Source organism: Chroicocephalus ridibundus, chromosome 8 (genome assembly GCF_963924245.1).
Source record: "Chroicocephalus ridibundus chromosome 8, bChrRid1.1, whole genome shotgun sequence".
In the NCBI taxonomy this organism is placed as follows: domain Eukaryota; kingdom Metazoa; phylum Chordata; class Aves; order Charadriiformes; family Laridae; genus Chroicocephalus; species Chroicocephalus ridibundus.
Genome location: NC_086291.1, coordinates 43263207 through 43280182, shown reverse-complemented (window position 1 = coordinate 43280182; position 16976 = coordinate 43263207). Strand labels below are relative to the sequence as shown.

The window sequence follows — 16976 nt, the reverse complement described above, 5'->3', positions numbered from 1 at the left end:
CCAAATCACCCACATAATCAAGTGTACTCAAAAAACACAGAATATTTAAGTAAAAAGCAACCTCCTATTTAACGTGCTTATTATTATGTTAAATTGTAGGAAAGACACTTAACTGTTCCAACAAAACTTGCTATATGGTTACTTTTACCTTAGATTTGTTTCCAGATGTAATTTATCTACCATTTCAACAATGACTTGCACCCGCTGAGTTCACATTTAGATTTCATTAAAATTATTTTTAAGTATATATAGAATTATTCATTTTCTCTGCCCTCCTTTGTTTCATGTCCTCTAGTATACCAATAAACAAACCACCACTGGTTTCTATGTATACTGATACCATTATATGCCAGGAATGTATAACCTTTGGAGAAAAATCTTGATGCCAAAGCCTGGAAACCCTCTCATTTTTTTGCCTAAACTTTTTCAGTGTGAGGGTGGCTGAGCACCGGTTCAGGCACCCAGAGAGGCTGTGGAGTCTCCATCCTTGGAGATACTGAAAAGCTGTTTGGACGTGGTTCTGGGCAGCCTGCTCGAGGTTACACTGCTTGAGCAGGGGGGGCGGACAAGGTGACCTCCAGGGGTTCCTTCCAACCTCAGTCGGTCTGAAATTCAGTCATTTGGTGATTCTGTGATTATCAGCAATTACCATGTATATCTCATCCTCCTTTTACAGGACACTATATGCAGCCACCTGAGTCTCTCAGACATCAAGAGATTTCCCTTAACACGCAGAAAAAAAATGGAGAACGTGGACACATAAAAAAGAACAGATAAGGGGATTAAGTTGGTTTTTTTTGTAAAGCTATGTAATCACATCAACCTACAACTTTGAATAAAAAAATGCTGTAATTGGTGGTCAAATTACTTATGGTGTACTTTATGACAAAATAAAAGTACTGCATAGTTGATGTTACAAAGAATACAAATAATTGCGGTACAAAGGTTAGTCGAATTCTCACAAAAGAAATGACTAACAAACAAGAAAAAGCTCAGTAGGTAAAAAGAAACAACAAAGCCACTAGGCCATAAAGGAAAAGAAACAGCAGAGATCAGAGAAGCCACATCTGATCTTAAATTAAAGAACAGTCTTCAAATATAGATGATCAAACTGATCAATAACTTGTCTGGTGTTCCTGGTTGTTGGACATTTACAAGTTCCAAGCAAATGGAAAAATTCCCCTGTGTCTAGCTAAACACCCCTTCTGAGACAAAGTAAAAAGGACACGGTTGTGGAAAACTAGATGCAGAGCAGCACTATTATAAAGAGGTGACAAAATTTAGTAACTGGAATGCTTATGAAAGTCAATTATGTGGTGACAAGCAGTTCTGTCTGGATGACACAAGGATTACTAAAACTCAACGGAATTATTAAACTGTAAAAAAGAACATTGTCAGAACGTTGTTGGGTTGGGAACAATATAGGCAGGAAGTGACTGAGGAAAAAAAGCAGCTAGTTAACCTAATCCAAACCATAATAGAAAAAAAAATATCAAAACAAAGAATAGCATGTGCAAAGATTCATATAGATATTAAAGATGTTAATCCCTCAAAAGTACTTACTATTAAAGATGTTAATCCCTCAAAAGTACTTATTATTTGTGAAATTCAGGTTGAAGAATTTTGCTGTACACAACATGGTTTTAAGAGCCATGATTTAATAACAATTGTCACACAATGCAAGGAGAGTGACACTAAAGTCTATTTTTGAAAGCGAATCTTACAGGCTAAGCTGAAAACTACAAAATTGATGACTTGACATTTGACAGACAGAATGACTCGAGATGTGTGGTCACCTGTGTGCGCCTACCTGCTGCAAACAAGTAACACAGCACCTAGAATACAAAGCTAAGGAAACACCAGTAGCCTGCGTATAGGACTCTACACAAAGGATCCTACGTACAACAACATCATAGATCATGATGCAAAAAAAATGCTACATGTAATTCTCACCATTTAGCTGCATGCTGAGAGGAGAAAGTCCAAACAATCCTATTGTCCTAACTCATTGGTTAGTCACAGGAACTGCCAGTGGCCAAGTGCCGTATCCATTAACAGGAAAACACTAAAATACATGAGATGCCCAACTGTCCTTGGTCAAACATCATTTTTATTATTTAAACTAAAGGACAAAGACACTCTCCACGATTTACTATTAAAAATATTCTGCACACGTTTCCAGTCATCTCCTACTATGCAGGTGTAGGATGGTGGGTAAGTTAAAAAAGGTCTGCAGCACACAACTCAGGATATGTCTGTCTGTGTAAAACTTAAGCGTGCTAGTTCAGAAACACTGCACCATTGCTAAACAGAGAACAGAAGAATAAGTAGAAACAGCAATGCACTTAAAAACAAGATTTACAGGAGCAAAATGAAACCTGTATTTACAGATTCTGGGAAACTACAATACATCTTACTGATAACTTATTAGTCACCATTTAAAATACCGATAGACAGAAGGTAAAAGGACAGTTATCCTGAAAATAGTTACAGAAGGACAATATATAGTGATACAGAGACAATATATAGTGATACAGAACACAAAAAAATGCTGTTACAAGAATTTCAGGCAGTGCTACCAAAAAACCCAAAAGAGGTTCACTTTATAGTTTAAAGAGGTTGATACTTCAATCAAGAATATAACAGAATACGTATGAATATAATTTTACTCATTTTTTTCAAATTTTGTATTATCTTTATAACTATCTGACTTCAAAGTCAGTGGAGTTACCCTACATTCACATTTGTGCAACTTTGCTCCAAACATGGCCTCTGGCCCAATACAATGGGCCAAAACAGTGCCTAGCAACCTTCCAAAGACATTTCAACAAGAGATGACATCAATATTTTCCTCTGGAAATGATACATGATTTTTCAACCTTTTATACTTCCATATATGGGGGGGAAATAATAGAATAACAGAAAGCCATTAGTAAACTTCCCTTTCTATTTATTATTGATATCTTCTTCATTTCAACTTTCATGTAAACTGACTGTATTTTAACATACAGACAAGGAAGGGCACTTTTCACATTATTCCTGGGTTACTACCAGGTGATTCTCTTTACTTTATAAATAAAGGCAATTAATTAATTCAGGAAGCACACTAAAAAGATAGTTTGACTCCTAAATGTTCGGTAATGAGGTTTTTGTATCCTGGAAATGATAGGTGTGATTGGTCTACTCAAATGTATGGACATTTCCCTTCGGGCAGGATTTTTGCGCTGTTTCATTCATGAATCTCAGTCCTACAATGACTAAATTGGCTTAATCACACAACTCCTTTGCAGGGGAGCTCCACCATTTTTCTGTGAAGCACTAAAAAGCAGACAAAACCACAAACATGTAAATACAATCTACAAATATGTATTTTAATTGTGATGAAGTGACCAGCCATTCCATTTTAGTTTAAGAGAAAACAGACCAATTAAAAATTTAGTTTGCAGAAACCTTTTTACATTTAATTTGCAAATAGAGTAGCATAGGCATATTATTTGTATCATATGAATACTCACTCTTTAAACGGTTCCTGACCCATATTCCAATTCAAAATGGCAAGCTTACCAAACAATCTTTCTCTTACCAATGACAATAAAATCACAACAAATAAATTAAGAAAAACTACAACGATAAGATACAACAATACTACAAAAATCAGAAGAAATTAATCATTGTTGTCATTACGATAAAGCGTATGTCTATTTGGACTGAATAACAGTCAATCGTGTCTTAATTACAAAACCCAGAAAAGGGTATACCAAATGCCAGGAGCACCTACACTTCAGCTGCTTGGAGTCTCAGCATAATACCATGAGAAGACTATCATCATTACAATACAATTTTCAGGTAATTACATGTGTGCAACAGATTAAACCTGACAAAATCAACTGAATCAAGGTTTCTAAACTGAATGTTTCCAATAATTATTCTGCTCAGAAGCACACTTCAAATCACCTTCTGAAAATTTGTATTTTCCCCATGTAATCTTCTTGGTACTGGAAATATCCCAGAACGTAACAGAAATGTCAAAGGTCTTACTTCAATCCATTAGTAATGCCACAGAAGAATAAAACCTGGGATGCCTTCACTGAAAAAAGGACCATGAAAATAGTTCCATACAGCATTTTTTTAGGTTGTTTACTAATATTCCTAAACCAAGTAACCTCCTTCTAAGTGAGGATATTCAACAGACACATTGAATACACAGGTTTTACTTAATTTTCATTTCTGTAGTGCAAAGAGTCCTCAAATGGCCTAAATTCTACCATCAGATGTGCTATTTATACTTAGTATTTATGTTTTTCCTTATTTATTCCATGCATATCAACAAAGTCCTGAACTATCCTTCACCTATGAATCAAAACAAAACACCCACAGGAAAAAAACCATCTTTTAAAAATAGTACACGTGTCTATCATACATAAGTGCTGGTAAGTTTTTAAAGAGAACATATATAAAAATCTAAATTCCTGTATCATGTAATCGATACTTTAAGCTTCTGCTACAGATTTCCCTTCTCTCCTGGCATATAGCACATAACTTCGGATCACTAGGATTATTAGGATAATTTAGGAACATTTCTAATGCCTGCTCTGAAGGAATGGAACATATTTTCCTGATTTGCTTTAAAACAACTTAGGCATTAAAAATATTTCTTGTCAAAAATACTACAGGACCAAAGGTTTCCAGGGAATTTTCTAAAAAACTGCCTTCCCACCTTTCAAAAACATCTCATCTTTGCCTTGTTGTTTCCTGGTTGCTCATAAGCTAAAATCCCAGGGCAACATAGTTTATTGTTTTAATATCTGTCTGACGCAAAGCAAAAGTATTCTCTGGTGAGTGCTTATCTGTCATATGTACTTCTCTGAAAGGAATATCAAGACAAATAAGATGTTCTAGGGCATATCATGGGATTACAAATTTGGCACTGACTGAATTCTGCTTAAAAATACTTGAAATAATAAATACCAAAAAATATTTTGAGGATGGGAACTCGAAGAGCGTTGGGTTTTAAATAATTAATTATAAAGGGTTTATAGTATTTTAGTATAAATAGAGAATGAACACTCAAGTCCATAAATGGGACAAACAAAATAAGAGGAAAAAATATTCATAATTGAAACAGTTAAAACAGTAAAATTCTATTCTAATGGTACAATGGACTGTGAACTTACTTTGTATTAATTAAACTCAATGTAATGGCATTTTCTATATTGAAATGAATAACCAGTGATCTGGAAATTCATTTAGACCATTAGGTTAATTACAGAAAGTGATGGAAGTTTTATCAGACAATTACAATTAAAGAACAAGAACAACGTGGGACAGATTTATAAGCATTTGTACCACCTCAATCATTTTTGCTGAAATCCACCACCACTTCTTACAAAACTGTAATCGATACATCAAGTAAAAAATGGGCCATCAACTTCATTTGCCCTTCAGTATGATAAAATAGAATAAATTAATATCAGATTTCTGCATTTTCATTTTTTTCTTCTTTTAATTTTATCACGTTATTGCAATATGAAAGATTTATTTACTTTTAATCAAAAATGAAAATTCATGGAAAAGAAGCATATATATTTTGGAACTGACAAGCATGCTTACTGAAGATGAAACAACTCCAACATTTAGAAAATGTTAGCCAAAATTGACATCAGTTTAAAATGTATTCATTGAAGTCAAGGCAAAATTCTCTTTTATGGGCATGCAAAACATTTGGGAAATACAGGCACATCTGCGCATCCTTCTGAACAAAGGCATGCAGCAATTTACTATTTAACATATACGTTAGCTATTCAGTCCAGTCAACGTCCCTTTAATGCATGCTCAGAAAAATCTACTAGTAGTTACATACCTGATAACTCAAGTATCTTTATTTTCACTTGGAGCTAAAATAAAACCTAACAGTTACAAAGATCAAAGCTTTGATTTAGAGAGTGAAAAATATTTCGCTGCCTTGGAACCTTTATTAAAATTTGTAATCTCTCTCCCATTGCCTTCCATGGGTATGAGTATGGGCACAGCTCAGTATGCACCACTGTAAATTTCTGAAAAACGTGATGTCCAGCTTTAGGGTGGCTTCCTTGCTACACCAGCTAGTGTAGAAGGTCTCGACTGGCAGGTGCTTCTCCTTTTCCATCCCTGCCATGAAAGGGCAGGGGAAGTTATCAAGAAAACAGAGCTAGGCTCCTCACAGAGGCACAGTGGGAAGAGAAGAGAGAACAAACATAATTTGAAAGAAGAGAGGTTTCCACTGTTAGGATGTTCAAGCATTGGAACAGATGACCCAGAAAGGTTACTGCAGTCTCCGTCCTAAAAGGTGCCCTGTGCCCCCTGGTCCTTCCAACATGAATTATTCTAGGATTCTACAACTTCGTGTCTTCCTTCTTTCCCATGTTTTGGCTCCCATTAACTTTTATTTCATTCACAATTTCAAGCACTTCTACATTATAGAAAAATGGGGAAAATAGGTACTAAACAGTTTTTAAAACTCCACACATAAATTCAGATTAGTATTTTTGCCTGTTTTAACCATACATACCCAGCTATATGACTGTCCTTTGGAACAGTGATATAGATATTCAGTGACAGAACATTTTTCTTCCTTTGAATCTTCCTTTTGTCCAGCAGGGTCTTAATATTCTCATGGATCCTATTCTTGAGTGGCTTCAATTTGGAAAAGTTCCAAAATTTTTCTGGATACATTTCTTATTTAACTGTAGGTACAAATTTCTTCAGGATTTTAAAATTTCCTGTAGAAGCAACTAGTCTAAAGAAGTGGGGGCAAAAAGACACCGTCAGTTATGTGCACCAAATGGATTCATTAAGATTCAGTGAGATACCATGGGCCTCCTTGGAAGCTTCCAGTGAGTGCTTACTTACTCACTGGGACTTGGTGTACTCTAATCTTTACTTTCTGGATGTATCTCCTTCCAATGCTTGTCTATATTCTGCATGAGGACAATGATGAAGAATTTAGCTGAAACCAGTTGTATTAGTTCTGTCCTTGAGATGCCAATGCAATGGGAATCTACAGCAGCCAGGACGCGACCATGAACTTCCTTACTTTGGTTGTCTCGGTAAGACAAAGAATCTGTCCCACCAAGGGACACGAACACATTTGCATGCTGAAACTATGCTTTCTACATAACAAATTATCTATTCCCAGAATAGATGTGCAAATGAAAAACTGATCCAGGCCCCATCTTCTCCTTCAGCATAAGAGAACAGATGAGGCATGAGAGACTATTGCTACTGATTTGTTCCACTGCTTGCAGAAGAAACAGCTCATTTCTTTCTGTATTATGCGAAGGGCCAGAAGTGATGGAAGGAAGCAGAGCCATGTTTCCATCTCCTGACACATGCAGAGGTGTAACTGATCACTGTACTGGGAAACGTACAATGTGATACATTAAATATATCCTGGGGAAATAGAACATCAGAAGGGAAAGAGCAGCTCCAAGAATTGCACTCTTCTTTCTGACTAGCCAAAATTATGGCGTAGAAGTGTTCAGAGTCACCAGAGACTACTAATGACCAACACAATTAAAAGCCAAAAAGTTAAGTAAGAAATACAGCTAGCCAAATTAAGAAAAATATGTTTTACAACCATGTTTCCATCCTTCATTCCTTATAGAATATAAGTCGGGGTGAAATATGACCAGTCAAGTTAAAGACAACGTTTCTAAAAATGGGGACTATCCTCTTCCAAGTATCTGAAAATTCCTAAATGCCATTAGCATTTAATGAACTCCAAGCCTCTAAGACAGCTTTAAAAATCTCAGCTGACCCTTTCCCTTCTGCTAAAACAAGCGCAAGTTTAAAACCTCTTAATTCTTACATTGTAAGCTGTTCTGAAATATTACATGGTTACAATACTGGCAGTAACAGAATAAATGATTAACAATTCTTTCAAAGATGAAGGCTGCAATGTTGTTGTCTACGTGGAATGATAATAGTAAAAGTATCAGTCTCCCAGACATTAACGTTGACTTATCGGTTATCGTTTCAATATTACAGATGTGCGTTAAAAATAGAGTATAGAAGATCTTTAAAATAATAAAAGAAAGAAAATGAGACAAAATTTGAGCTTCATTTCTATTAACTTCTTAGTAGAATTTCCTACAGAAATGGAACTATTTTACATTTTTATTGAAAGTTTTGTAATGAGGAGAAATAAAAAAACTAATTACAATCATCAGTAATTATAGCGATTTTGTATTATTAGGAGTTGTGACCCTGTGGGGGAAACTACATTTTGGCAATATGAGATACTATACAGAATAAAAGAAAAATCATGACTTGCAGCCACACAGATCCAACAGAAGCGTAACAATTCCTACTGCAAGGGCTACCAGCAATCTCTGTTACGAAACTGAGTATTACACATTGCCCAGTGGGAGGCAGATAGGCAAAGTCTGTTTACTCATGTATTTGGCATAACTGAAAACAAACAGGTGTTTGTTAGGATATCATTATTCAAGGAGCACCACTGCAAAATAAGATTTTTCAAAGGGATTGACTCATGAGACATAATGGAAACAGTGAAGTATAGAGCTTAGCTAGCTATACAATGACTATCTAGGGATTTAATAATAGTGGAAATACTGTAGGATGTAAACAGCAACCCCAGAAATAAATTTCCTAGGACAGAACTCAGGGAGATAATAGGAGCAACAGGGTAAACTTAAGAAAGGCTTTATTTACAGTAATTTCCAGAAAATAAAACACAAACACTGTCCCTTCTCCTCCAAAAGAAGCTCCCTAACAGTGAGATGAATGAAATGTTTGGATAATTTTCTAGGAAAAGAATTTCAGTCAAAGACTGGTATTTCAGTCCAAAGACTGGTATTTCAGTCAAAAAGGAGTAGTGCACTAAAAATGTACTATAGGGAGCACTGATTCAGACAGTAAGTATTTCATCTCTACGTTACTACAAGGATTTAAAAAACCCCACTGCTTGGGAAAGCTGAAATAGCACAAAATATTCTTGGAGCATCTGGAAGCAAAAGCAAATTTAATTTATAATTTCATTTCCAATTTAAAACACTTTGTATGTTTTGTTAGTTCGCTACTTATTTGTAGAATCCTGATTTGAAAGTAGATCCCATATTTATGCTGTAAAGCAGCAGCTCTAGGGATGATATTCATAGCCTTTGACATAAGAGAGGTACAAGATTGCAGAGATGATCACGATGGAACTCTCTTGTCCTCATTCCTGGTTTTAATGAATAAAAGGAATTATTTTAGTAGCCTAGATAAGCTTTAAAAGAGCAGAATTGCATTCTAGATTGAATACAATCTTCATAAAGAACGTATCTGATACTGTTGTTAAATCAGACAATGGAAAATATTTACTTTGCAGAGGACTGCTGAGAACACACAGCAAACGCTGCTGTTCACCCCCATTCAGCAATTAGTACTGTTTCACTCAGCCAGAGGCTTCTTCATCTAACTAGAGTTCAGAACAGGCATCAGTGGTACCACCAACACGGTCTAAAACACTCTCAGAAGAATCAGTCCCACTTCTGCTGCAGAATTTCACAGGAGACATTGCTACTCCAAAATTTTGTTCAGAAAAACGGCTGGTAGCCATCTGTGCTTTTAGCTTCTCTTTGCTATTTTCATTAGGGCAGCTTTTTATAATTCAAAATACCCGCTTGCACACATTCTTTTTCCTTTTGTAAATAAATATTTTGTAAATATTCATTTTCTTCCCGATCCAATAAAATGGTGGCACAATAGGAGACTTTTTGTTTATTAAAGTTGTGACCAGGAAGGAAAAAGAAACACAACTTCGTCTTCTACACAAAATGCAGAGTGTGCAACAGTACTGGATTCCAAAAAATGTCAGTGTTACCATAGAACTTTTGAGCAATTCTCTAGAACATCGTAATATAGGCCATTTTTTATAAAAAAATATAAATATATATATATATACTTTGAAATTAAAAATGCAACTAAAACCGCTGAATTATCCGTTGACATTACTTACACACGTTATAAACACCACATTTGCAAGAGCTATTGGGAAAGTTTACAGTTTATGGGGGCTTAATTCACATTAATGTGCTTTTGTCACAAAACAAAACAAGAAAAGAGCCGTAACACTAGCTTACTTGTGGATGTGTATACTAGTGAACTGGGGGCACTGTACACGGGAGATCCCTCCTGGTTTGCCTGGCACAGCAGCACCCTGCCTACAAGAAAGAGAGAGAGAGTGGTATCTGGTTTTGGAACACTCGAACTAAACCTCAATTTTGTATCTCAAAACAGAAATAAAGTCATAACCGGAGCAGTGCAGTGACGCGGGGGCACTTCTTGTCCTTTGGCTTCAAAGCAGAAAGAGCCCCAATAAACACGTACAATTTTACATACGAAAAAAGCAAAACACAGACATCCCCCCCGCCCACCCCCAAACACAAACACCCTTTTTATCACCTGGGGAAGGCGGTGGATGCCCTGCGTGTTCCCAGCGCTCCCCAGTCCCTGGCCCAGCTCCTATCTCTCCCTCTCGGCCCTGTCTCTGGCTCCGCTGCTAACAGCGGCCATGGACCCCCCCTCGCCACCCACCTACCAACTTCTCCTCTCCCCAGCTCTGGCTGCTCAAGCACACACAGCAGACACATCAGACTGCAAAGCTCCCATTTGCAGACGTCAGGCCACGTGTGATCTCCGTTACATCGCTTAAATTAACGCTGGTGCAAGTGAAACTGAAATATTACTAATACATGTGAGGATTTCGGTATTTTTTGCTCAATAAGAAATACATAAACATAAGCTACTTTCCCATATATAAGCGGGATTCAGGATTAACAGCAAAACCAAATAAAAGAAATGAAACCATTTTTTTAAAAAGGAAAAAAATGTAAAAGTAATAACCAAACCGATTTAAAACAACACTTTTGCAATGCATGTTCATTTGGAACAAATGACTGAAGTTTAGGCTCATTTCCTTTTTTTTTTTTTTTTTAACATGATCTTAAATAAAATGCCTCACTGTTTCAACATCTTTCTTAAAATTACATTTTAGCAGCCTTAGCTGAATAAAGATTGAACATTGATTAGTTGTAGAAACACCTATACTTTCATACTGGGGAAAAAAACCTTCTGCGCTTCTGGAATACAGTCCACCAGGAAGAGCAGGATGTGACACATCTGTTTTGCAGATATATGTGTATATACCTGTATACACACACACACACAAAAATATATATATATACACATACACTGACATACGTCAAGCTGTCAGGGTTTGTGAATCATGGAATTTCAAGAATAATTGTATTTACAAGATGATTTGCGAGACTTTAGAAGTTGTGCATTGACTTATACGCAACATAATTCAACAGAGTTGAGTCAAACATGTTTGGAAGGGGAAGATTAATTACAAACGGCAGGCATGTTTTCCATACAGTGTTTCAAGGGCAATTCTCAACTTACATTCAGTTACCAGACCAGAGTTCTTTCAAAAAATGGTTTAAAAAAAAAAAAAAAAAAATCTGTCATTAACGAGTTCTTTGATTATTGCTTGCAGCTAGCAGTTGAAGTGGAAATACAGCAAACACCAAAAGAAAATAATTCTTGTAATTTATGCAATTTAGCTAAGACTGTGAGCACTGTGATCTCCTGAAATATTATGCTTCTCACCTTCCCAGACAATAGCGCACCCTGAACTAACAGAATTGGGAAATGCTTACTCTTTTTTGAACGATCCACTACTGATCTGAAAGACAAAACAAGCTCTAAATCCTGGTTTCCCCCCCCCCTTCGCTTTAAGACAGCATATAGTTGACTATATTGATATCTATCTCTCTCAGCCTTTCAAAAAAATCCACAACCAGCAGCTGTTAAATGAACATGCACCTATCGAGAACCTAACAGCAAGCATCATTTTCCAGCTAGTAGATAAAGGGGACCCCTCAACACTCTGGGCACTAGGAATGCGGACACTGGAACACGGATGTATTTAACACCGTAGACGCTTCAGAACTTATGCTACTGGAGAAGCCTGAAGCTGAGACGCCTGAAGCTGAAGGCGTAGAGGCGTTCATCCCGCTGAGCGAAATGCGGACAGGAAAGGAATTATCACTATCAGTAATTTTCATTAGGTTTTAAGAATAATGTAACTATGACTTCAGTATATTTAGTAAGTATATAAAGGTTGTTATAAATTGAAGATAATAGTTTATTTATATTATTCAACACACATTCTAGATGATACTTTGCTTGTTCCATGGTCTGTAGATATTTTCCTATTCTTTGGAGCTATCATTCTTACATTTTTTTTCTGATTTCATCTCATATAAATCTTATTTTCCTTACTTGAGTCTTCTAATTTCTAATGAAAGTACTTCAAAACAGATGCTTTTTTCACCCATGCTACTAGAGTGTATTTAATTTGTTGCATAGAGCTTTCTAATTATATTTTGACAATCTGCCTTCAAATTTGTACATAAAATTAATACTAATACCTAAACCACTATTATTAGATTTTGTTAGAAATATATGGAACTTTTGAATCTACTTTTGGGAGAAAACATTATTTCTGCTGCATCTAATTTTGGTATTATAAGTATTTAAATTGTAATTAATACAAGTGGGGAAAGACTGAATTTTTTACAATAAAATCTTCTGGATAAAATTCAGAACATTGAAACAATCTATAAATTCCCTGAAGGGAAAAAAAAATATATTTTTCCTCTAGAATGCTAAATTCTAGTATGACAGAATAAAGAGTGAGGATTTTTTTTTTTAAGAAAGGGGATTTTAATATAAAGTTCTTACTATGTCTGCTCAAACCGTAGTTTAATAATATCATGGAGCTGATGAACTTCAAAAAATTACAGCCAGGCAAGAGTTCATCTTTAATTCTTCAATGTCTGATATTTTCTCATTAAGAACAGTCTGCACACTTTTTTGCTTTTCGTCAATATAAGCATCTACTTGTTCGGTCACAGCAGGCATGTGCCCAGCGATACAGGGTTTTGGACATCAGCAGCAGAAAAGCCCTCCTGACTCACTCCATCAAAAGGATCAGAAAAATATTAGCAAAGACAACTGCAGAGCTTGGGCACACAGGAGAGCTTTAGACAGCCCAGTGGCAGAAGGGAAACTGAGGCAGCCATGTTGCTGGGTGTAATGGGGGGGGGTTGGGTCTGGGCAAGGCGGCGGGTTGTGCCGCACGCAGCAGGTGGCTGTGCTGGGGCAGGGCAGGGTGATGTCCCCTGAGCAGCGACTGCAGACATCCCCCAGCCCGATTCACCGCCTGGCACACAGGCTGGCAGCACGGACCAAAACATACCTCTCAAGATCAAAAAAAAAAAAAATATTCCCACTCATACTTCTCTTCCTCCGATGTTCTCTCCTACAGTCCATGATTAAGAACGTACTGTTTGATTAGGTCCTTTGTTGAAGCACTATAGTTATTTTGAGAAAATAATTACACTTAAAAAATTCAGGGCTGTGAGGAAAATGATGTGAAGTCATGAATATTTTTAGAATACCAAAAATCCATTTCCCAGCGGTTCCAAGATATTTTCTGAGAAGTATTTTTCTAATTTTTTTCAAACTTTCAAAAATAAATTTTTGTGTATAGTTCTTATTTAAAAGATTTATATAAGTTAATCTACAGATCGTAAGTGGAAATACCAACGTACAAGTGATGATGCACAGGCTACTCACTGGCTCATACATGACATTGGACAACGTTCATTGTATTTCTCAAATACTTGGGTAGCTGCAAAGAAGTAACCAGGATCAACAACTGGAGGATTTTCCAATAAATTATAAAGGATTTTAAATCACTTCTGCTAAAGACAGCTTCTAGGTCTAACTGTAACCACTGTGCAGCCAGCACTACAGACAGCTTAGGAGTAAAGATCTGGAATAAGTTTAAAAGAATCTGCACCATTAGTTGGAATCTCCTATGGCATCCTTTGTGGAAATACAAATCGAAATGTTTTCAGCAGAAAAAAAAAAAAATCATACCGTTAGTCCAGATTAGACTGCTGATGTGCAATTAACAGCACTGCAAGGGAATAGTTCTCTCCCATCACAGAAAGCAGATGAAACCTTTAGAAGCCTTCACTACCAGAACTGTATAAAGTTGATACACCATTACCAAGAACCTGAGTTTACAATGCATCACCTCCCCGTATAGATGGCTTTAGCACCTTTGCCTTCGAACAAAAAGTTTCCAATTTACCATGCTGTTACTTATTCTCCCAGGATTTCTGGGAATTTACAAAAGGGAAGAGGACAGAAGTTGCACCTTAGCACACTCTTACATTCCAGGCAAAACCCCAGCGAGTAACTAGTCAGACAAAAGGGGAAAACTGATTTCATGCTTTCACTCTGGGAATCCTAAAAATCACAGCTTCATATAAAGCTCTTCAGACAGCTCCAAAGATGACAGTGATACTGAGCTCTATATAGGGTACAACTATGGCCGTCGTAACAAGAGGGTAATCACATAAGCATTCTCAGGGGCAGAAATTAATGAAGTCAGTATCCAGGACCAGTCTACATTGAGTATTAGTGCACAGGTAGCTAAAATCCGAGTTCATAATACAGGAACTAAGGAAGTTACTACATACAAGGAGATTTAGTGACGATTATATCTCTCTAATCCATTGTGCACTCAGCTTCCCAGGTAAAGCAGCTCTTCTTTACACATATTTATTCTATTGTGTTACCAATACAAACCTCTTAACTTTTTGGCAACTAAGTACCAGTCCATACATTCTATAATACTATTTACCAAAAGAGAAACACAAACAAACCCACCGGAAAGAGTGAGTAAAAGCTAAAAATACTTGTGTCTCATTTTGTCTATATTATAATAAATGTTATTTTTATTACTCTAATCTAAAAGCTGCATTATTTATTATACTCAGCGATTGTTATTTCATGTTCCCTTTCCCCCAATACAGCTGGATGTTACACAGCCCAACCTTCTCTCAGTCATTCTGATCACTGCGTTTCTTTGTACCTTTTGCAACAACTATTTTTCCTATACACTTAATTCCTCTTTCTCATACAATGCATGACAAAAACTATAAGGCTGCATCTCTCACGAACATATCAGGAGATTTGCTAGTGTATCAAAGGTCCTCATAAACAATCCATGTCTGCTCTAGATTTGCTGTTCTAAAAGTGTAATTTAATATTGGCCTTTCCAGACAGAAATAGCATTATCTTCGTTCTGGTCTGAAATTTTGTTCTATGATGGGTTATTTCAAAATGTGTCCCAGAAATGGATCAGAAACACCTACAAAGCCACTGTTGTACAGCAATAGTGCATGTTAGCTTCTATTGCCCCATCTGACTCGGGAATCTAAAGAGCGTATCTTGAATACATAACTGTCATTTAGTGTTCTCTTAGCCCTCATTATCTACAGCCAACTACACAGCCCTAGTATGCTTTTAAATATGCTGTTAATTTTAAAAAGTGCTTCTCGAGTGCCTGCAGTTATTTGGGATCTTTCTGTAAATGGAATAATACTCCTTCAGATTTTAACACAGCCATCCATGGATGATTGTGTTGACTCATTGAATTGTTTAATCCATTATTAACAAGGAATAAAGCAGCAGCATCCCAAAATGCACACCTCCTTTCTTCCAATATATTAAAAATATATTATTATCACCTCTCTTAGAGTGTCAACAAAACACTCGGTGAACTCCGGCAACAACTAAGAGAACAACGACTCAGGGAACAGCAATGCACGTTACAACAAACAATTTGTATGCCATCCTTCCAATTCTTCTTTGCTGGTTGTATCATTCCAGGCTTTTGGGAAACAGAGCTCTCCCCCCATTATACAAGCTCAGTGTCCAAAACTAAGTCACATACCGGGACTGGTAGGTGGTTATATCAGGTAAGTAAAAATTGGGTGAGTAACAAAGTCTGCAGCTCTGGTAAGAATTCTGTGTGAGATTCTCCTGATTTCCCTTCTCCCCACCTCTTCCTTTTGTATATAACTCATCACAAGGTAACAAGGGTCTCTCCTCCTCCAGGACCTTACACACCATACACAACTGATCAAACTACTTACCAGTATGTACCATGGTGCCTTAGACTGGGAAAGACCTTGCAAATAGCACAGGAGCTGGGAAGGGGCAAGTTCTTTTAAACTCTGCTCCCATGCCAACGTCCTTTTCCTGCTTCACAACACAACGACTTGCTTTAAACCTTCATCCACTTCATCAATGAGAAGTTGATCCACTACCGATCCACTAGAATTCTCAAAGATTGCTTTAGGAGGAACAGCTTGACAATATTCACTGGTTTTTTAGTGGCAAATTTAGGCTGTGCCACGGTACTGTTGGTATGTGGCAAAGTAATGGCAGCTTAAAACCACACAATTGCTTCTGTTTTCATTAGCATGCCAACATCACCATAGACCGGCTGTGTTTTGCAGGAACAATTTATGTAATGTTTCCATTTACAATGGGAAAGAGTTGCAAAATCCTCCCTTTCCAAATATAATTTAAAAATTACTAATTGGTCACAGACTTTCTTCGTCTTGTAACCAAAATGAAACTATTATGTCACACAAACTCAACCGCTGCTTGTACCAAAATACGTAACAAGCCTACAGAGTTTACCTCTGCTTGTTGGTGAATTCTGATCACTGGAATCCGAGTGTAAATCCTTACTCATAGACTGTCACCAAAAAAATCTAAAACTTGAAATGCAGTATGTAATCATGTAAAAAATTGGAGTGGTACTGTCAGTATTGCCCATAACTGTAAATTTCTTACAAAAGATATTTACGGCATGATATATATATACACACACACACAAATTCAGGTGCACATAAATTGATATTCATTGACATTCACTGCCATTATCTTACATTGGGAGATGTGTCCCACTGAAGTTGTTCAGGACCTTTGAAAATCAAACCTTCATTCCTAATCTTTCTAGGTCCTCCTAGCAGACTAAAAGGTATGTAAATGATGGT

The 16976-nt window shown here is 36.7% G+C and overlaps 1 protein-coding gene across 50 annotated transcripts in view; it reads right to left on the bottom strand.

Annotated features, from left to right (window-relative positions):
* RBFOX1 (RNA binding fox-1 homolog 1) overlaps window positions 1-16976 on the bottom strand; it is a 908679-nt gene that overhangs the window by 56372 nt on the left and 835331 nt on the right. For 43 of the 50 annotated variants that reach the window (XM_063342866.1, XM_063342858.1, XM_063342868.1 and 40 more), the window contains one exon: window positions 10125-10205. The exons of the other annotated variants lie outside the window; for them this stretch is intronic. In XM_063342866.1, the coding sequence (XP_063198936.1) occupies window positions 10125-10205 (81 nt within the window). The remainder of the gene's footprint in view (window positions 1-10124; window positions 10206-16976) is intronic. 50 annotated transcript variants of the gene reach the window in all.